This window comes from Channa argus, chromosome 13 (assembly GCF_033026475.1).
Source record: "Channa argus isolate prfri chromosome 13, Channa argus male v1.0, whole genome shotgun sequence".
Lineage (NCBI taxonomy): Eukaryota > Metazoa > Chordata > Actinopteri > Anabantiformes > Channidae > Channa > Channa argus.
Window position 1 is genome coordinate 19,182,612 of NC_090209.1, and position 20,855 is coordinate 19,203,466.

The 20,855-nt window shown below is 39.8% G+C and overlaps 4 protein-coding genes across 7 annotated transcripts; 2 read left to right on the top strand and 2 right to left on the bottom strand.

Annotated features, from left to right (window-relative positions):
* Positions 1 to 562: 562 nt before the first annotated feature.
* dnajc16 (DnaJ (Hsp40) homolog, subfamily C, member 16) lies at positions 563 to 7,390 on the bottom strand. 3 transcript variants are annotated; one of them, XM_067527766.1, is made up of 15 exons: positions 7,254 to 7,390; positions 5,940 to 6,121; positions 5,803 to 5,869; positions 5,361 to 5,685; positions 5,057 to 5,241; positions 4,819 to 4,923; positions 4,538 to 4,696; positions 4,294 to 4,424; positions 3,987 to 4,170; positions 3,692 to 3,871; positions 3,533 to 3,609; positions 3,314 to 3,394; positions 2,451 to 2,537; positions 2,195 to 2,365; positions 563 to 2,095 (listed from the first exon to the last, which is right to left on the bottom strand). In XM_067527766.1, exons 2-15 carry the CDS (start codon positions 6,110 to 6,112, stop codon positions 1,648 to 1,650), a joined length of 2,373 nt encoding a protein of 790 aa, XP_067383867.1. In that variant the 5' UTR covers positions 6,113 to 6,121; positions 7,254 to 7,390; the 3' UTR covers positions 563 to 1,647. The 3 variants fall into 3 exon arrangements, with proteins under 3 accessions (XP_067383867.1, XP_067383866.1, XP_067383864.1); XM_067527765.1 differs by lacking the exon at positions 7,254 to 7,390 and adding an exon at positions 6,431 to 6,634; XM_067527763.1 differs by lacking the exon at positions 7,254 to 7,390 and adding an exon at positions 6,478 to 6,630.
* On the top strand, positions 6,794 to 10,239 carry casp9 (caspase 9, apoptosis-related cysteine peptidase). Of its 2 annotated transcripts, XM_067527767.1 has the most exons (10): positions 6,794 to 6,921; positions 7,008 to 7,195; positions 7,278 to 7,485; positions 7,995 to 8,056; positions 8,164 to 8,340; positions 8,431 to 8,520; positions 8,756 to 8,903; positions 9,010 to 9,198; positions 9,344 to 9,453; positions 9,599 to 10,239. In XM_067527767.1, exons 2-10 carry the CDS (start codon positions 7,064 to 7,066, stop codon positions 9,707 to 9,709), a joined length of 1,227 nt encoding a protein of 408 aa, XP_067383868.1. In that variant the 5' UTR covers positions 6,794 to 6,921; positions 7,008 to 7,063; the 3' UTR covers positions 9,710 to 10,239. The 2 variants fall into 2 exon arrangements, with proteins under 2 accessions (XP_067383868.1, XP_067383869.1); XM_067527768.1 differs by having other exon boundaries at positions 6,852 to 7,195; positions 8,756 to 8,840.
* A 3,651-nt stretch (positions 10,240 to 13,890) lies between these two features.
* Positions 13,891 to 16,229, top strand: LOC137139979 (L-rhamnose-binding lectin SML-like). Its single transcript, XM_067527957.1, has 9 exons — positions 13,891 to 14,011; positions 14,166 to 14,198; positions 14,316 to 14,375; positions 14,513 to 14,648; positions 14,827 to 14,933; positions 15,203 to 15,247; positions 15,358 to 15,490; positions 15,676 to 15,779; positions 15,881 to 16,229. Exons 1-9 carry the CDS (start codon positions 13,987 to 13,989, stop codon positions 15,910 to 15,912), a joined length of 675 nt encoding a protein of 224 aa, XP_067384058.1. The 5' UTR covers positions 13,891 to 13,986; the 3' UTR covers positions 15,913 to 16,229.
* Positions 16,230 to 16,327: 98 nt separating this feature from the next.
* lrrc47 (leucine rich repeat containing 47) lies at positions 16,328 to 20,630 on the bottom strand. The gene is made up of 7 exons (XM_067527956.1): positions 20,024 to 20,630; positions 19,375 to 19,836; positions 19,151 to 19,267; positions 18,853 to 18,968; positions 18,301 to 18,403; positions 18,018 to 18,107; positions 16,328 to 17,674 (listed from the first exon to the last, which is right to left on the bottom strand). Exons 1-7 carry the CDS (start codon positions 20,603 to 20,605, stop codon positions 17,450 to 17,452), a joined length of 1,695 nt encoding a protein of 564 aa, XP_067384057.1. The 5' UTR covers positions 20,606 to 20,630; the 3' UTR covers positions 16,328 to 17,449.
* Between the last annotated feature and the right edge of the window lie 225 nt (positions 20,631 to 20,855).

The following is a 20,855-nucleotide window of genomic DNA, read 5'->3' on the forward strand; positions in this document are numbered from 1 at the left end:
CATGGAGCAATAACGGAGCCTGCTCAAAGCCTTCCCCATATTGCAGTTGGCCCATGGTTCCACACTGCAGTTGTCACTACATTCAACCATGGCTCCTTACGTCATCCCGTTCCATCATCCATCACAATTCCTATTCATCAGATGTTACTCATACACTTTATCATCAATAAACTCTTCTTTGGTATTAGATTTGAGTGTATGGTTCTTTCTCGTAAAATGAGATGTAGCATTGAAAAGGCTCCTCTCACATTTCTATTGTGCACAGCTTTCTAAGCTTCTCCATCAAAGTTTCTCCTGACTGAATTAGAGTCAAGATCAAATACTTGATTAATGCCTATTTATCTACAAATTCACAATACTAAATTTTCAGTATCTTTAATACTTAACTAACTTTTTTTCTTTTAAAAAGATCTGATGACACTGCCTTCTCACACTGTAAGTAGAATTTACTCCCCTGAGATAATTACGGGCTGACCAGTCTAGACATGCTTGTATGTGAGCTGTAAGAAGTGTCATCACCCCGTAGAAGATGGTAGAGAAAGTTAATCGAGCATGAAATGGATTCTAAGAAACATAAAGCATTTTATTACAACCAACAAAAGGATAAATGTACTACTGAAGACCAACAGAAATGTGTGATAGAAGCAGCCATCATCTTTTACACTTATCTGCAAAAGAAACTCTTAATGAAAACTGAAAGAAAACACCATAACGTTAAGATTTTAATAAACCTGTCTAAAAGAGTCACGTTACCTTTAAGTTAGATACTCCTTAAAATACAGGTTCCTACAGATAACATGAATATGTACAATATTTACATCACACAGTAACATTGAAATTATATTGATATTTTTACACTTAATGTGGACAAGAGAAATTGCCAAAACAAGCAAGCGCACGCTAACTTTCACTTTCATGTCTTTGTCTACATAACAATAATCTATCAATTGTGGCCATTCAAAAACATTCAGAGCATGAAATCATCAGCCTGTTGGTTTTGCTTGCTACATACAGCTACTGGCTAACTGAGGCGCTCAATGGACCAACACTGCTAAATAATTCTTGCTTGTAGTGGTGGTATTTTTCTGCAATCACATGACCAGGAAGAACATGGCGAAACCCTTGAGATCCAGATAAAAGGCAGTGTCATTACAGCAGTACTCAATATTGTACAAGAAAGTCAGTATTTAGGAGAGAGCCTATAACTTAAAAATGGGCTGAGATGCTTAAAAGGGCAAAGACATTTAGTGTTAGCAACATGTATCTCTATTCACAGAATTCATTGCTGAAGACTAAGGTAGTTATCCTGCCTCCTTTAGTGGATTATGGTCATGGCTGCAGGACACTACATATGACCACAGTGATTTTGTTTTTTATTAGCAAGGTTGCAGCAGCAGCCTAATTAAAATAAGGACTACTGATCGCTGCAAACAGCATGCGATGAGTGTAAGAAGGAACATTAAAGGACCTCACAGTACCTCCACTCAAGCCAAGTTTGTAATATTGACCCAATTTTAAACACATCTTAAACTATTAAATAACTCAGGTGCAAAAACAGCAGATCAAGCTCAACTTCGGCCAAACACAAGAGAAACTATTTCTGTGTAACAGAATATAAAAACGTAGTCCTTTCTAACTCCCCTCGATCTATTTACTGGGAGTGATCTTGTCTAGCCCTGGCCAAGCAGGAATGTAGTAACGAGGCAACGTGCCTTCCATGAGCCTTTCCATCCACAGCCCTAGGCGATCCAGTTTGTGGTGGATTTGCAGGGTGGATATGCTGCGCGATCGGTTGGGTTTGCGCTGCGGGTGGTCTTCACGGGAGCTGGACCTCAACCTCCCCGCTAAAACTCCCCCTTCATCTTCAGATGACTTACTGTCAAGGTCTTCCCCAGTGTAGACAGGCTTAAACAGGCAGAAGTACTTTTTATGCCCGTTAAGTGCCAACACGTAGCCAGTGTAGTCTATCTTGTGGTTTCCCCCGTTATCCTCATCTGCGTCCATCTGCATGGAATCGTGGGTGTATTCCAGCAGTGTGTTCATCCACTCGCCGTGCTTGTCGATATTCAAGAAGGAGAAATGCAGCGTTTGGCTCCTAAGACAGTGTTAAAAAATATTCTATGAATTAAAGTAACATGATACATACAAAAACTCAATATGTTTGATGTTTATTTGTTGTTTATGTGTAACTAACCCTGTGAAGGAGTAAACCTCTTTGGCAAACTTGCTAAGGAGAATGTTCTTGGAGGCGTCAGTGAGAACCAGCACTATGTTCATGTGTCCTGGCCTCAGCTTCACAAGGTTGCTCATATATGTGATATCTGTCAGCTCCGTCACTTCCACAAAGTTCTTCTTAGGAGGTCGACTAAAATCAACAGCAAAAATAAACATCTCAACAATGATAATGATAAATCCCGGACTCAAAGTGTGAAAATGACATGGATTCTTGCCTCGAAGTACCGGCCCCAGGTGACCCATTTTCTGTTTTTGTTCCATCTTTTGCCTTTTGTTTAGTCTGCTTCTCTTCACTTGAGTCACTGGAAATACACCAATAATTTCCCAATGCTTAATCACAGAAGAGTAAAATTAATAGCAGTACAGCATTGTTTTATTTCTTTATACAGTGTAGAAGCAATCGTACTTGTATCTGATGGTCCAACAAGTATTTTACTCCAGAGATCGTTATATGACGAACATTGAACGTTTATTGTATTTGTTTCTCAACTTAGCTGATAACGGACTAATTGTACATACAGGTTTCCAAACAGTTTCATCAAACAAGGTTCTCAAAGTATGGCTAAACCCACAGAACCAGTTTCTGAAAGTTTAGCTCAACCCACAGAATTCGGTAAGAAACCGTGTGCCCCCACATCTACATACTGAAACGTCCACTTCTACCTTGTTGCTGTCCCCACTACTTTGTAGTCAGTTCCTTTGCTCCAGTTACCGTTTCTCTTGTAGTCCACGTCTGTTCCTTTCAATAGCTGAGCTGAACTGAACTCTCTAGTAACAAAACTATGGCTATGCATTCTTTCCTTGACAGCTGGACAACAAACTTAAAGGTTAAATGACAACACTATAGCAACACTATAGTTTGCAAGGGCAAACTATAAAGGCAAACATTAAAGCCATATGGCATCACTAATAAAATCATCAGTACACCTAAATGTATACCTCCTAATCCAATTAACCTTACAATACACAACATAATCAAAAAGAGGAAAACCTGGTTGGCTCATACATACAGTGTTTAAATGAATCCTTGGTGGTGGTACTTTAAGTGAATTGAAACAAGTATGTTAAATCGACCCACCTGAAAGCCTGGATGACCACAGTTCCGAACAAGATGAACAACGCAGAGAAGATGAGGGACAGAAGAGGCATCATTTCACGCCTGCATGTCATTACAAAAACATTGTAATTACGCCTGTTTGCAATTTGAATTCTACTTTAGTGCAATTTTAAAAATCAAGTTTTTGCATCAAAGGACTAAACTAAATTTAAATGGCAGTTAAAATACATATTTACCTACCAGTTGTTATGCAGAATATCATCGATGACTTCAGAGAGGTAATCGTAAGATGCATAAATCCATCGGATTACAAACATCTACAGAGTTAGATGGTTACATTAAGTCATAGTAGTAGTGCTTATAATACGAAAACTCATTTACTAATTGAGGGGAACATACAGAGGCAAACTCATTATTGAGCTCAGGCAGCATGGCATCGTGTATGAGTATAGACGGGTCCTTCTGAAGTCTCTCCAGCTCCTCCAGAAGATGTTGCTTTTCTTCTTCACTTCCATTCCAGGCAGTCACTGGTTTGAACAAGGCCTTTCCTGCAGCATTTCGCCTCTCCAGGATCACCACCTGTAAAACCCACAAACAACAGAAAGGTTCAAAGTAATAAAACATGACAGAGAGAAAACCAAATAATATTTAAATAAAACTATGTTCTACTATGAACAGTGGGAGCAGACTGTACCTGTGGTTGAGACTGTGCACTGTCTTTGTTCTGTGTGAGGACATCACAGAGTGGTTGCTGTAGCTGTTGGTACACATAGGCAAATCTCACCACTTCCTTGGTATTGGTGGAGGCAAATGAGAGGAATTCCTGGTTTCCAAAAGTAAAAGTTTCTTCATAACTGGTTATTAGTAAGACGCAGTATCTGAGGGGAAGACAGACATCACAGTAGGTTGGTAAATAAGAACTACTTATCTGAAATAACAAATAAGGAGTTGAAATTACACCAAAAATTGAGGTTAAAAAGAAAATGTTACGAGTCTCTTACTTCCTGCGTCTGTGGAACTGTTTGACAGGACAGAGCTCATCAAAGAGCTTCTGATTGACAAGTCGTGGTGCAAGGAGGAACTTGTTGTTTGATATAAACTCATCAATGATCTGCTTTTTCATTCCTTTAGCCTGCACAGAACAAAAATAGCCACACAGAACAAGAGTGATGTTTCAATGTATACAAGTACAAGATCACTGTAAAAATGAATCATTCAATTAACATGATGAAAAGACAGTTTTACCTGTATAATGTCAGCAGGCTTATCAATGTTCTCTTTGAAGACTAGCATAGTTGGAGCATAAGTGTTAATATTAAACTGTTTCTGTAGATTGGCAGTCTCTGAAAGGCCCTGGTCCACATAGCCAAACTGCAAGTAGTCCTTATAAGCAAAGGCTGTAAGCTATGGAGATGCAGATATACATGAATGACACATTTGTTTTAGCAATGCCTTTAGTAACTTAGCTGCACTATTTTTATATTTCACTTTGAAAAAAAAAAACAGAAAACAAAACAAGAGCCCACTTTGTATAGCAGAGGAACTACAGGCACTTGGTCGAACAGGAGCACGTGTGGCTTATTGAGCTCGTGCCAGCTGTTCAAGAACTGCAGGTCATTCTTGTCTGTTACCTGAAATTTTTGAAACACAAACATTTTCATTCCTTTTCAGTCCTTTTGTATGTGCATCACAAATCTGTTCACCTACATGACAACTATTTTGCTATGTGCTGTACATTGGTCTTTAAAAGTCTAAGAGATTTACCCGCTCAACAAGTCTCTGAGGAAGAAGGTCTTCAACAAACTGCTTCAGGTGCTGCTTTGCCACAGCATAATGGAAAAAAGTTACTTTGCCATTGATGACTCCAAGTATTGATGGGGTGCGATGAGCACCAAGGTGATTGGCCAACCGTCTCTCATAGCCGACATCCACCACACCTATTCCAACACCTGCAAAGATTGGATATCAACAAACATATAAACATCATCCTTTTCATTTTGCCAAATGGATTTTTACTAAGGACACTTTTTTGGGATAATTTTGTATAATTTATTTATTCATTCCAAACCTAAGTTCTCCATCTCCTGCACCACCTCTTTCCAGACAGGCTCGATGTGGATGCAGCTAAAGCACCAGTCCGAGGTGATCTTTATCAGGTAGGGTCTCTTGTAGCTGTCAGGCACCACGTCTTTGACATACTGGTTAAAGTGCAAAGTGTACTTGCTGTCAGCAAAGTCTCTGTGGTTCTTGCTGTTGAAGGGAAAGTTGAAGAAGGTCTCATCGAAGTAAAAGCTGTCATGGCGCTGTCCGTAGTGACCACCGCCATATGGCTGGGTATCATCGGTCTGCCCATAACGATCATAGTTTGCACGTTTGTCTTCACTGGACAAGATCTAGAGAAAACCAAATATTAATATAGCATGCATCTTTCTCTCATGTAAATTTTTCGGATTTACTAGAGCTTACATGCACATAACATACAGTACCAATGATGATTAAATATGACTTACCTCATAGGATTTAGTAATCTTGATAAACATGTCCTCAGCACCTGGATTTTTGTTTTTGTCAGGATGCCTTGAGAAGAAAATCTACATTAGTATGTAAATAAAAGAAGTTTAAGATAACGGCTAGTGAGCATATTTACCATTCTTTTGCAAGACGCTTGTAGACCTTCTTGATCTCAGCCTGGCTTGCAGTCCTGGTTACTCCTAAGATTTTGTATGGGTCCATCTCAGGGGCAGCATGGATTGCTCCTGTCAGCAGCGCCGAGAGGACAACCACTACACCCAGTGTCAGAGGCATCTTGGACCCTGCCATCAGTGTTACCTTTGACACATAGTAGTACAAACACAAAGTATAATCATAAAGTAAAAGTAGACACACTGGAGCAAAGGCACAGCCTTTAGCTGGAATAAAATGTCAAAATTGCCAGTCTACCGTACTGACGTTAGCCTAGTGAGGCAAAATAATGAACCACGGAGCTAAATATAAATGGCTAATTACAGAAGCTCGGCAGGTTTCATGATATATGTCAGCTAACTAATCCAGCAACAGACATAACAATTTCATAAGCTTGCTTATATGTAACTGGACTGTGACATGAACATTATATCTAGAGGAGAAAAACGTTCACACCGTTTTTCATTAGGTTTAGTTACGCTGCTACAGCGGTTATCTGTCACCTCAAGCAGACGTCAGCCGCTACTACGCCACATATTTGGTGAAGATTTTGGTGCTCGTCAGCCTCTTGGTTAAAGCCGATGCGAAAAGACGGCGAAATGCAAAGGGTGTGTTCAGCAGCATCCCGCAAACAAGCCCTTCAGGGCAGCTGAAACCCGCCGCTGCGAAGCAGGAGTAGAGGGGGAGGCGCCGTTGTCGGAAAGTGTTTCTGGGAGTTTGAGTATTTGGTGGCACAGTTGTCTTCGTCGGTGTTGTGTGTGTTCGGTTGGGGCACCGCGACCGTGGTGTGATGTACAGTTGAATGCTAACTGTGCAAAAGCGGCGCGAAGTAAAGGAAATCAAACGCACCACGTCTCTTTCAGTGGACCAATCAGAGGTGTGAGCTGATGTAAACACGGCAGTAGCCAACGCAAACGCTCGTAAATTAAAGGACGTCAACGTTTTAAGTAAATAAAGTATCGTTTCCTCTTTACAAACTAGCCAGAGTATTACACGCAAACCGACTGACTCTTGAACACTCTCTTATTTACAGCTTTTGTGACCGTTTCGCTTGCATATCACTGCAAGGCCTTTGGCTTTGGGTGGAGAATGGAAGAAAAACACAAGAAGATTCTTCAGCGCAACAGGACTAATCTTGTGAGAGATTTGAACCCATCCGACCTCTATGATGGTCTTCTTGAAAAAGGAGTGTTCACCCAAGACATGATCGATGAGATAAAGGTGGGACATCTATGTAAAACGCTCCCAGGTATAATGCAGTGTAATGCCCGGTACACACCTGACGCACAGTGTCTCCCCACAGAGCTCCGGGACCAGACGTGACCAGGCCAGACAGTTAGTCCGGGACTTAGAAACCCGTGGAAGTCTGGCCTTTCCATTATTCCTGGAGTGCCTTAAGGAAACAGGTCAGCAAAGTTTGGCAGAACTCTTACAGAACGGAGCTCCAGGAGTTCAGCTACAACCTGCACAACCCACCGAGGTTGTTCGTCCTGCTCGACTTCTCCCAGTTTGTGAGTGTGGGATTTATGAACATCATGTGTGCAAATATTTACAGTCATCTAAATTCTGGCTTGCATTGTTCTTTTTATTACGTATTCTTTACAGTATTGTAATAGTTTAAACTATTTAAAGTTTTTATTTCTTCTTTCACTTCTCCAAATTAGTATCTAGTTTATTTCCTGTTTTCTTGACAACCAGGTTTGTTAGTTTTAGTTTTGTTACAGTTTTTCAAATGAAAATGAAAAATATGGTTTTAATTCTATTTTAGTGTAGAAAAATATTTTAGTTTTAATTTTTGAATACTGCTTTAAAATGTGTATATTGTTTCAAATTAATTTTAGTTCATTTTAAAGTAAGACTTTCAGTTTTATTTTAGTCTTTATAGCAGATTTAGTTTTAGTAATTATTAATTATTAACAGCTAGTTTCAGTTTTTAGAATATCCTTGGTTCTTTGTTTCTGTGATAACTCCTCTAAACTTGTATTTTCCTAATTAAAACGTATAAATGGTTAAATCACAGCACCTGAAAGGGAGCACATAAGACCAAATCCACAGGGAAGAACACGACGGGACAGTATCCAGGTAATTAATTTTTTATCATGTTGCTGCTGTTGAATCTGTTTAATCTCAGGTTACATATTCACATCGCGTCTCTGTCTTTGCTTTTTTTTTTCGTATGTATATGTCAGAGCTATAAAATGGATGCCAGCCCATGTGGACACTGCCTCATTATAAATAATGTGGAGTTTGAACCTGAGAGTGAGCTGAGGAACCGCACAGGTTCAAATATAGACTGTGACAAGCTGGAACAAAGATTCAAGGCCCTTAACTTTATTGTAGAAGTAAAGTCAAACCTTAAACAAAAAGTAAGGATTATTTCATCTTGATTCTCAAATCACAATTAAATAGTTAATTTGATTTTTGTCATAAATCTCAAATTTATATTTATGTTGCAGCAAATCAGACGTGAACTGGATGCTTTGTCTAAGAAGGACCATTCACAGAATGACTGCTGTGTGGTCATCATGCTGTCCCATGGGACCGAGGTAAGACCTGTCTGCATTTTGTTTCATCAGAGAAATCCACACTGATTGTATTACAGAGAGTAGGTCGTAATAAAAGTTGTTGCATAACCGTCAGATGATTCTTACTATACCAGGTACTGTTGAAAGTCAGTTTTTTGTATCCAGAGAGACTGCAGTCAGTAAACGTGCACCAACAACTGCCGGTGCCTTCTTTGGAATCTAAGAGGGTGCTGTATGCTCATATGTTTGTTTATAGGTGAGTCACAGCCGCTTCCCCGGTGCCGTGTACGGTGTGGATGGCCAATGTATCTCTGTCCAGCAAATAACAAACTTCCTCAATGGCAAGCATTGCCCATCTTTACAGAGCAAACCTAAGCTTTTCTTCATCCAGGCATGTGGTGGAGGTAGCGAACACTTAAGTCAACGTTGAATCTATCAAAGTACCACATCATGTGTAACAAGATTTAAATGTTACATATGCACTTATGCAAGAAAATGTTTTTCTTTTAGACGAAAAAGACACAGGCTTTGCGGTATCACCCGATGAAGTTGAACCGTCCATCGGCAGAGAAGACGACCAGACAGACGCCATTCCAACGTCATCCAGCAGCGATTCTTTGAGCATGTCTGATGAGGTCGATGCCAGAGTTACGCTGCCCACCCCGAGTGACATTCTGGTGTCCTACTCAACATTTCCTGGTGTGTTTGTGTCTGAATGTTCATTCATGTCAAATGTGTTTATTTGGATTTCTAGACCCATATTTTTCAGATGTGGGTCAGATTGCTATGGACTTGATATGTAACTTGTTTTCTTAATGCAACTTTGACTGTGTGACAAATGCAGGCTGCGTTTCTTGGAGAGACACCAAGTCAGGCTCCTGGTATGTTGAAACTCTGGATCGTATTCTTGAGCAAAATGCTGACACTGATGACTTGGTCACAATGTTAATGATGGTGGGTGACTCTCATATTAGCAAAATCTGAGTTTTTTTTTTGTTTGTTTGTTTGTTTTGTTTTTTGTTAACCCCTTGACCATGTAGTGTTTTTTAATTTGACACATCTTTGACACATCTTGACTATTAACTGTTCTAATTTCTAGGTTAACCATGAAGTCTCCCAGAACTCTGCAAAAGGACTCTACAAGCAAATGCCTGGTTCCTTTAACTTCCTTCGCAAACTTCTCTACTTTCAAACTAAAGCACAACTCTAGCAAAGTTCAACTTGACACACTTCTCATTTCATTTTCAGGCTCAGGTTCAATGTCGATGTTTTTTACTGTCATGTGGCATGACAGTGGTTTCTTTGGATTCTGCCTCAGCAGTAAAGCAGCAGGGCTTTCACGGTTATGTTATGCTGTACATTTCATCATTAGTCACATCTTGCTGTGTAATAAAGATTTCTAAGTTAACTTTTAGGGAAAACAGTATGTATTTACTGTGAAAATGCGGTTTAGGGTATTTATTTATATTCTTATTGTCCCATTGCCACATTCAATAGTAAATTTGTAGACAATCAATATAATGTACAAACGTTTTTCTGGAGATAGATTTGTAAAAACTGACTCCTTGTTCAATAGTAATGGATTCCTGGTGCACATGGTGCTAGCGTTTATCTACTGTAATACACAGAGCTGGAGTCATCTGACATTTTTGTTGCTATACGACGTGTCTGAATCTGATCATGTGTTTAATAGTGTGCTGGGGTTCAGGAGATAGAGCAGTTGTCCCGGTTTCACAGATTTTCAGCCTGTTAGTTCTGGTTCTAGTTTGGGGAGTTCATGCATATGAACGGTATTTAACTTTCCTCTGCCTTGACTACTGTATATTCAAATATTTCTGCCTCTTGTTCAAAAGCTCAGGATTCTATTCATATGCACCTGCTATAGGAAGCACACTGGAAATTGATGAAGTTGCCATTTAACACACCAGCAGCATTGGCACTAAAACATCCCTTAAAGCCAGAGAAAAATATACATATAACTTTATGCTGTTAGCATCAGCATAGTTTCTGTTTGCTGTTGTTGCATGTCCTAACTCTGAGTTAGTGTGCAAGTCCAGTAGATGGTGTTTGTGTGTCACAGAGGGCCTGAGGTCTCAAAGACACCATCAGGATTATGATTCTCTCCACTTATAAGCAGGATTCTCCATGAATCTTTAATTGACTCAGCCTTTGTCTGGATTTTGTTAGACTTAAGAACAAAAGAGAGAAAATTATCAAATAACAAAACAATCAGGGTTTGTATTCATCTTGGGTCCACCTTATTGTATAATTTTCCCCTTCATTTCTTCTCAATGTGGAATTATTCTGTTATCTTATTTACATGTTATTTGTATGGAATAAGGTTATTTCTTCCCAAATTAGTTTTTCCCCTTTTGGCCTTACATTAAAAGCCTAAACATTGGAGCAACAGATGCTTGTACTGTGCTTTCTTTTTTGGGGGGGGGGTCTTTTTAGCAAGCCATAGTCTCATGCTACTTGCAGAGTGCACAAGTCAAAATATATTGGTTGTGAACATTATCTGAACCAGTGACATATCCACCAAAACAACTATTAGTAATCAACATTCTAAATATACAGAATATACAGTTACTGACCCCGAAATAACTTTTTCATTTCCATGTAACAGGTTTCATTGGATAATCAATCTGCAATGCTTACAATAAATAATGTATTCATTATAATCATTAACAGTTGACCATGTGACGTGGGGATTGCAAACCTGCAGTCTGGTCACACATTTTCTTATATTGTAACATTCACCCATTCACACAAACTGACACACCGATGGTGGTGGCATGCATGGTGCTCACCTGACCCACCGGGAGCCACTTGGGGTTCATTGTCTTGCCCAAGGACACTTTAACACATAGCTACGAGGGACCAGAAACTGGACCATAGACTACAGGGTCTGTGGTCCTAGACGACTGCTTTACCAACTGAGCTACAGCCAACATAGGATGCAGGATAAATAACATAATACTCAAAGCTACATTTCTTCCTCCTCTTTTTGCCATCTGAAGAGCTGAATGTGCCGTATGTGCCACAATCAGATGTGATCTTAATGTTGAATTTCCTCTGTTTCAAAATACTGCTGAAACTCACAAGCAAAGTTTTTGAAAGGTATAGATGCCCATTCTGTCTACATGCACTTTGGACTGAAGGCTGAGGAAGTCAAATCATGGTGTACTGCCTGCAGTACTGCAGAAATGAAACTGGGATTAAAGGAACTGCACTAGGTTGGTTTAAATCTTATCTATCTGATAGATTTCAATTTGTTCATGTTCATGATGAATCCTCCATGCACATAAAGGTTAGCTATGGAGTTCCACAAGGCTCTGTGTTAGGACCAATACTTTTTACTTTATATATGTCTCCTTTAGGCAACATTATTAGAAAGCACTCCATAAATTTCCACTGTAATGCTGATGATACCCAGCTATATTTATCTATGGAACCAGATGAAAATAATCAGTTAATAAAGCTTCAAGCATGCCTACAAGACATAAAGGCCTGGATGTCCCACAATGTTTTACTTCTAAACTCAGACAAAACTGAAGTCATAGTATTTGGGCCGAAAAATCTCAGAGATATGATGTCCAACCATATTGTTACACTAGATGGCATAAGTCTGGCCTCCAGTACTACTGCAAGGAACCTTGGAGTTATGTTTGACCAGGATTTGTCCCTTACCTCACATATAAACCAAATCTCTAGAACAGCCTTCTTCCACCAACGTAACATTGCCAAAATTAGGAGCATCCTGTCTCAAAATGATGCCGAAAAACTGGTCCATGCATTTGTTACCTCTAGGTTGGACTACTGTAATTCCCTACTTTCAGGATGCCCCAGTAACTCCCTAAGGAGCCTGCAATTAATCCAAAATGCTGCAGCAAGAGTGCTGGTTGGAACTAGCAGGAGAGATCACATTTCACCTTCTAGGCTTAAAACCTTACTCTTTAATAAAGAATATAGTTAGTTATAGTTATGCTGCTATAGGCTTAGACTGCTGCACTGAGCTCCTTTCCTCCTCTTGACCCTCTCTCCTCTCCTCTCACCCCGCAATTGTCACCACTGTATGTCATTAACTCTGTGTGTTCTCTCCTGTAGTTGTCTTTGTCCTTCTGTGTCCCTTTCTGCAGGTGTCCCCGGCTTTGAAGCTACGTGTCTTCTAGCGTGCAGCTACTGGTCCTACCAATCTGCCCAATGTTTTGTTGTTGCTTTTTGTTGCTCTGTTCTTTTCTCTCTCCCCTTTCCACTCACCCCAACCGGTCGAGGCAGATGGCCGTCCACCCTGAGCCTGGTTCTGCTGGAGGTTTCTTCCGTTAAAGGGAGTTTTTCCTCTCCACTGTTGCCTATGGCTTGCTCCAGGGGGAATTGTTGGGTTCTCTCTATACATCTTTATAATCTTAATATGTCAAGATTATAAAGATGTATAGAGAGAACCCAATCTCTCTATACATCTTTATAATCTTGACTTTATTCTGTAAAGTGCCCTGAGATGACTTTGTTGTGAATTGGCCCTATATAAATAAAGTTGAAGTTGAAGTTGAAGTAGAGCGATAACTGGAAATTTGCAAAGCATATTCTACTGCTCTCAGATCTCCAGATTTGGAATTTGTTTTTGTTTTTCCAGAGTGACTGTGTAAAGACACGGACGTCACAAATATTCTGATTCTCTTGTTGCTAAAATGTGCCCAATAATATTTTCATCCATCCTATGACATCCTGTCAGATACCCGTAAGACTCCACAACACTGACTCAGTGTTTCTCGGTCTTCTGGGAAGCCAAACACATTTCGAAACAACAGACACTAGATAAGACTGTTCCAGGAAGGCTACATAAATCATTTGTTAACAGCTGGAGCGCCTGTTTAGTTTCAAAAGTTTTTCCAAACTCCTCTAAAGAGACCTGCATTACAGAGGCCTGTTCTAGATGGTGTTTTCACCTGACTTCTTACTGATTAGTACAGAGGTCCCAGTGTAGAATTCAGTATGAAAACATTGTTATCCAAATGCAGCTTGGGGTTATCCATGCATCAATCACAGTGCCTCCAAAGCATATGAAGTTTAACTACTAGTTATGATACAAAACTAATAACAGGAGATTTGCTCCAATAAAGGCTACGGTTGACACTAATTCAGGTCTGTCGGTTCCATGTAACACATACATTAATCTAACCAGAATGTGACAACAATTTCAGTAAAATACACAACGTATATTGTATCATTACACTAAAGATGAACTTTTTCTATAGCTGAGAAAAAATAGGAATATCCAATGCTTTGTCAGACTTCTGCTCTTTAGTTTCTCTCTTGTAAATCTCTTTTTGCAAATTGCAGCCAATTGGATAGATGCCACTTGAGGGAGGTTCAGGTTTGCCTTGCACAACAGATGCAGTCCGCCCTTGATCCAAATGTATAAATACTGAGTGTCTGTTCCCATCATCAGTCTCACTGGCTAGTGCAACAACTGGGCTCTGTACAACCATGCTCTGCTTAAGCACCACAATCCGTGAGTAACACTAAAAATGTTAATGATGAATTTGTAAAATTTCAGCTATCTTGCTAAAGGAAGAGCCACCTATAAATATACAGTTCTTACAAAATGAGCAAAATCCATGATTCATATTTGGACAACAATCTAATAGCATTGTTTTTTTATTCAGTGCTGGCATCAACCTTTCTGCTTGTGAATGCAGGTAAAAGTTTTGTTTTTGGCATGAGGATGCTCAAATACATTTTTATGTACGTATCTTTTTGTTAAACTCTTATGGTTTTGTCCTATCTTATTATTTAAGCATGTGTGTTTCTTTTAGGTCTCCCCGCTGTGACAGTTACCACTTGTGAACCATGGACTGTTCATCGCCTGAGCTGTGGTATGACTGTTTCCTAAAACTCTGTCCAGAACAGTGCTCCTTACACTTATCGACTAAATAGTTCATAAGGTTGGCTAAAAGCATCACAACTTTATCTTTGTTTTCATCAAAATTTCTCCTTCTTTGCTATGTAACAGAAATAGGTGTGATCAGTGTTGAGACAGCTCTGTATGGACGTGCAGACACCGTCACCTGCAGTGAGGGGAAATCTGAACAAGAGCTTCAAAACACTCAGTGCTCTCTGGCTGGTGCTGTTGATGTCGTCAAAAGAAGGTATTCACTTTTTCTCTAGTTGCCACCTTAGGTGCATGTGTTAAGTTAGGAATTAGTTGCAATTAAATGGCTTAATTAAAGGTGGAGATGGCACACAGGAATTTGAACACTAATCTGCAGAGGTCATAGGATCTGACAATGGTTTTGTTACAGTATGTCATTTATTTTGCTCTTGCAGGTGTGATGGGAAACGGGTGTGTGAACTAAATTCGGCTGCCTTCGTATCTGATCCCTGCAAGGACACATTTATGTATCTGCAAACCAATTACACCTGCCTCCTAATAAGTCAGTCACATGTCTGTCATCTAACTAAAGCAAAGTTGCAAAACTGTAGATTGATTTAGTTTGGTTTTACAGGATTCAGGCTTGTGGTTGTTGGTTGTTAAACACTCAAAGACATCTGCATAACAAACACATTCTGTGCCTTAATAGTGTCAAAATTGCACAGTAGAATACAATTTTTGCTTTAAGCGCTTTAGACAGGATGTTTAATGTTGTCATTGAGATTTTAGTCTACAAAAATACATTTAAAATGATTGCTGATGTTTTGACAGCTCACCAAATAATATGTGAACACTCTCTGGCACACCTGCAGTGTGGTAAGACTACATTTCTTTAGTTTGTGTATTTGGTGAATAAACATTTATTTTGAGGGCAATCTCTTTGTCATCTAATGCTCAATGCTATATTTTTCTCTTCTTTTCACCAGCTGAAAAACAGGTTATATCTGTCTTCAGTGCTGATTATGGACGCCACGACAAGACCACATGCTCCTACGGACGGCCTAACTCTCAGATCCAAAACACTGGCTGCTCAAGCCCCACCAGCAAAGTTGCTGAAAGGTACAGTTCATCAGTCTTTGTCAACTTGCACCTCAGACTAAAGGTTGTGGAGATCAAATCATGGTGTATTTAAATGCAACAATAACTGGAAATTTGGAACATATCTAGTTTTACATCTCTCACACAACACTCAGATTGAAATGCACCAGCAGAGATTTAAGTGTCTTTTCACTCTGCCCTCGCAGCTGCGATGGGAAAAACAGCTGTACTATCAGGGCAGGCAACTCAGTGTTTGGAGACCCCTGCGTGGGGACCTACAAGTACCTGGAGGTGGCTTACGATTGTAAATGTAAGTAGCTGCTCAAGCACCCACCTGTGCAAAGAGAGAAATGTTTGTTAATGTGTTACTTAAATTATCTGTCTGAGGTAAATCTTTTTGCTTGTTTGCAGATGCTGCATCCTCTCAAGGGGAATCTGTGTAAACATACTGAAGTGAGAAAATTCCCCAAATCTGCAATTTGTGTCCTTTCATCAGTACATTTGCTTTTTTTAATACTAGGAGGTCAGGAATGGCAGGATTCCACAGCAGCAACTTAGATTTCTCTTACTGGAAGTCCAACAAAAAACAGATGAACTATAGAGTGTGCCAAAAAAATAAAATAAAACACTTCCATTATTGGTAATATAATGTTATGCATTTGTGATATAGGTATTCAACTGCTACAAACACATCAGTTAGAGTACAAGGGCCATCCCGCATGTCTCACCAAATTCTTAAATGTTTTGAATGTTATTTAAATGTTGTTTTTAGTTCTTTTGCAGATTGGACCAGAATGTTCTCTGTAACCACACCAAAACTTACAATGACATCAAAATAAACACACACTGATAGAAATATAAATGTGCCACTTTGTGATCATGTGATGTATTCGCTAGAGAACATTAAATTAAATCTTGCATGCAGCAGCGTGTTGCAGATACATTTCTATACCATCCACACTGGCTAGTGGTCATTACCAGTAGCAGGTAATGACTAAACATTATGTAAACAGATTACATAAAACCATGGGCCAGGTCAGATCATAACTTGTGAAGCAAGAAGCTACAATTTCTCATCAGGACATACAGTAAATACAGTATAAATCTGAGATTGTAATTATATGAAATAATTAAATTACAGTTCATTTTGGTTTAGCCCTGTGAGCTAGTTTGATGCTGGCAGGTTAAAAATGACTTCTGAAAATGAATGAAAAATGAATTCTGAATAAAAATTCTGTTGGACAACTATCCTGTAGCACTACGCTCTTTTTGTTGCTGTTCCCACCTCCACTTTTTGCACCTCTTTGTTAATAACACTTCCTTGTTTTATAGCAGTTTTGATATAATGCTGAGTCGTCAAAACATGTAGTCCTAATAACGTTGGTGAAGATAATCTCCTGAACAATGGAGAAAAAAAACGCTTTGCTTAATATACGAATGCACTGGGACTGAAAGATGCCAAAATATTAATGAATCGAAAATTCTCAACTCGTGAATGAATCCAGGTACTAAAACTGTATCTATAAAACTTAGGAATGGCTTGAATCAGCAGCTACTGTAGTGAAACGGTAGCTGCCAGACTCTACGGACAATGTGGAGTTGGCATGACAGCTGTAACCAAAATGGCTGCAACTTGTCTATGAACAACAATGTATCAAAAACTTTATTAAGCCTTATATAGACGTACTGTCAGAATAAATTTATTTTTTCCCAACAAAGAAATAATCTTCACTTTGTACATGAACATGAGGATATATGGTCATAAATTCAGATTAATCATTAGTTTAGGAAGTGGCAAAAGGATTTCTCCAGGAATTAACACATTTTGTTCTAAAAGCTGTACGCTAATGAGAAACGTTGAAATTCATCTGTGCAAGTTGTTTGCATGTTGTCAACTTTGCCATAGCGTCTTTTGTTAATCTGTTAAATGTCTTCATGTAAGCATGTGAATGAGTGCACGTAATCATAGGTTACCCTCGACTACCAAATGACAGTTAAGTTGCCGATGTCTTTTAAGAGGTCTGTCTTCGATGGGTAGACGACCCTGAGGTTCCCATCCTGGTCAACAGTTCGGACCTGCTGGATGATAAGTTCGCTGGAGGTCTCGCTGCTGGCGACAGGCTGTTGTGGGCTATCCCCTCCTTCACCATCTGACCCTGCCTCTTCCTTATGCTCTGCTGTGAACTTGTTCAGCTCTGCCATTTTCTGCAATGAAACAGGAAACAGACTTTAGATGCCTGTGTCTATTTTTTATGATCTATGAAAAGGATTTCAACACATATACAAATATTTCCATTGAAGGTCCTGAGCACAGAGCCTTCTAACGTTCCTCTAGCGCACCCCTCTGGACAAAAAACCCCCAAAAAACTATGCTCACTATCAGCTGCCCTGACAAAGTCTCTGACGAGCTGATTTCTACACTATCTGCTGAGTATTACTGGTTAATCCAGCCTCCCATTAGTCCATATAACTTGCAACAAACAAAAATACATTTTTAATGACAAAAAAACGAGATGAAACTGAGGGACGGACAAAGAGAAACACTTACTGCAATAAGAGCGTCCATAACATCTTTACATGTCTGCAGGCTGGTTGCACTCGTCACCTCCAAGAACAACTCTTTGGTGCTTTTCTTGATCTGTAAAGTACAATCAGCTGATCTTTTCAATATCTCTATAAAATAATAAAAACAACAGAAACAGGCTATGGGTTACAGAAAGACTATGTGCTCGCACAAGATTAGCTGAGTAACTGAGCATCAATGCCATATTATGCCAATATTTAATATAAACGTCTTTCTTATAGGCCGGGGACAATTACCAGACTCATACCTTCGTTTTCTCACTGTTTGTGATTGGCGGGAATGAGATCACATGTTCCTCCGCGTCAGTGAGGCAGGGATAAAATGGTTTTCCTTGCAAAAGCTGCAGGTACCTGTAAAACAATAAAATGCAAACTAGTTGACAGAGACGTCCGCTCGTAATGCAAAGGTAACGGATAAAACAGAAGGTGATAAACTGCTGACAGATCTGTCAGCTGTCATACAGAGTGAAGATTGTTGGGTTTGTTTTTGTGACTGGACTCTTAAACTGGCAGAAAGTATTGTAACCCTTATTTTTTTTATATTGTGTAGGTTTGTATCTTATTGTAATGTGTTACTACTAATGTGTATTGCTTAATAAACACAAAGCTGCCTTCCAACATGCTTATATTGCCCTTAACATAAAACCACAAGTATTACTTCCGTCTTTTAAATAAAATCGTAAATCATCATTTATTTGTGAATCAGTTTAACCAAATAATGTTGATCCCTTGACTCCAGCTTGCAGTTAACTAGTTGCTAGTCATTTTATTTGTATGGAACAGTCATGTGTTTTACTGACTTGTGGAGGCCAGTGACGTTCTGCCTCTTCTTCTGCTTCCTCAGCTCATCAGCCTCTAGCTGCAGGAGTCTTATCAGCTCCACGGCCGTCATCTCTTTCCGACCCAGCGGCACAATCTAAGAGAAATTTGGGTCACGTGTGAAACTCAGACAGTCGTTTAGACAAGCTTTTCAACAACGGATCCAATGTACCACGCTGCAATTGAAACAAACCTGGACTCTAAAAGTGTTTTTTATTGGACTTAATTCCTGAAATAAAATCCTAAACAGAATGATCATATTATTGATCCTTAGCGTACCTTCAGCTGTGTCGGGGGTTTGACACCATACACCAGAGGACATCTGAGAAGCTGCACATCATGAGTTGCAATAGTAGCAATGGTTCTTTTACCACATAAATCATCATGGAGCTTAGTCTGGAAAAACAACAGGAAAGTCTTTTCATGACTGCACTGCAAACCGAGTATGTTATAAGCACACACACTATTGACTTTTTTTCACCGTGTGAAGGTTTTCACATTACCTGAGCCACGAGGAACCGTTTGAGAGCATTTCCAGGCTTAAGATTCATCCCTCTGACCACGCAGCACACTAAGTAGGGTCGAACCTCCTTAACCTCTGCGCTCACTTTGACTGTGATGGCTGTAGGAGCATCTGAAATGTGGAGAATCCTCACAACCATTTTGTTTAGTTCCTCTACCTCATCCTGTTCGTCTTCCACTTTCTCCTTCTTCTTTCTCTGATGCTGCCGTTTCTTCTTGTCTGTACTGCATCCACTGTCCACATCACCTCCATCGTCTGCCTGTCTTATTTTTGCTTTGCTTCTAAGGTATTCGAGGATGGACTTGGTCTGGCAGCCGTTGACCATCTTCTCCAGACGTTTGTCACTCAACTTGTTGCCCTTGAAGTTGATCTCTTTTAGCTTGGGGCAGTCGCTCAATTCAGAGGGGACCTCAATTAGCTTGTTGTTGGAGAGATCCAGCACCTGGGAAGACAGGCAGGAGAAGGAAAAGCTAAGCTTTTTATAACCATATCTGCATAGTAGTCAAAAATTAAGATCTAAGAACTGTTTGGCATATGAAAAATATTGCAAGTTCAAAAAAGGGCAGAAAATAATCTAAGGTTCTGCTGTGTTGTTGGAGGTAAACAACATCCAGCGAAGACTGACCCACCTTCAGAGCAGCTAGTTTGTGAATATCTCCACTCAGCTCCACAATGTCATTGTCGGAGGCCACCAGAGTGCTGAGGAGATCTAGCCGTTCGGAGTAGAAATCAGCAGGGAAACATGTGATGTGGTTCTTGGAGAGGTTGATGGTGGACAGCTTGGTGCACTGGTTCAGCCCCTGTGGCAGGACCTCCAGGCTGTTACAGCTCACATTTAGACTGTTTAGCTCCCTTAACTGGGCCATGCCCTCTGGTAAAACTCTGAGGTTGTTGACTGAAAGGTCCAGGACCTTTAGGGACTTGAGGTTCCCGATGACATTCGGGATGGAGGCGAGTTTGTTTCTACACAGGACGAGGCTTTGTAGGTTTGTCAGATGTTGGATGTCCTCGTGGATCTCCGTCAAACTCGGACACTGGCTAACTTCCAGATAGTTTAGCAGGGTGAGGTTATAAAGAGACGTGGCTAGACCCCCATAACTGGAAATTCTTTTGTCGATAACGGAACCCTGCAGAACCAATTCACGTCTCTTCTGTATCGCTGCTTTTTCTATTTCGGGCCACTGCTCCGTGTCATCCATGATTCTAGACATCCGTTTCTGCGAAGCCGGTATAATCGATGAGACGTCTGACTTCCGTTTTCCGTTTTCAAAGACCATATTAAATTGAAAAAGCAAAGAACTTTATTAATCCCAGGGAGAAATTGATTTGCCTTGTTACAGTTGCCCATTAAAATAATACATAAAAAAAATAAAAATAAAACATAGACGTGAAAAGATGGAAAATTACGTTTCATGTACAAAGAAAAAACTCATATATGATATAAATAGTATAAATGTTACC

Bases quoted from the DNA above. Each gene is read 5' to 3' on its own strand.
- dnajc16 (XM_067527766.1), bottom strand. From the start codon at position 6,112: ATGGCAGGGTCCAAGATGCCTCTGACACTGGGTGTAGTGGTTGTCCTC. The intron at 5,242-5,360 runs GTTTGGAATGAA...CAATCTTTGCAG, and splicing joins GCAGGAGATGGAGAACTTAG to GTGTTGGAATAGGTGTGGTG. The intron at 4,924-5,056 runs GTAAATCTCTTA...CAAAAATTTCAG, and splicing joins CTCAGAGACTTGTTGAGCGG to GTAACAGACAAGAATGACCT.
- casp9 (XM_067527767.1), top strand. From the start codon at position 7,064: ATGGAAGAAAAACACAAGAAGATTCTTCAGCGCAACAGGACTAATCTT. The intron at 7,196-7,277 runs GTGGGACATCTA...GTCTCCCCACAG, and splicing joins ACATGATCGATGAGATAAAG to AGCTCCGGGACCAGACGTGA. The intron at 8,057-8,163 runs GTAATTAATTTT...TGTATATGTCAG, and splicing joins CACGACGGGACAGTATCCAG to AGCTATAAAATGGATGCCAG.
- lrrc47 (XM_067527956.1), bottom strand. From the start codon at position 20,605: ATGTCTAGAATCATGGATGACACGGAGCAGTGGCCCGAAATAGAAAAA. The intron at 18,108-18,300 runs GTATGAGTCTGG...TGTACTTTACAG, and splicing joins CAAACAGTGAGAAAACGAAG to ATCAAGAAAAGCACCAAAGA. The intron at 17,675-18,017 runs GTAAGTGTTTCT...GTTTCATTGCAG, and splicing joins TTATGGACGCTCTTATTGCA to AAAATGGCAGAGCTGAACAA.
- LOC137139979 (XM_067527957.1), top strand. From the start codon at position 13,987: ATGCTCTGCTTAAGCACCACAATCC. The intron at 14,012-14,165 runs GTGAGTAACACT...TTTTTTATTCAG, and splicing joins CTGCTTAAGCACCACAATCC to TGCTGGCATCAACCTTTCTG. The intron at 14,934-15,202 runs GTCAGTCACATG...ATGTTTTGACAG, and splicing joins TTACACCTGCCTCCTAATAA to CTCACCAAATAATATGTGAA.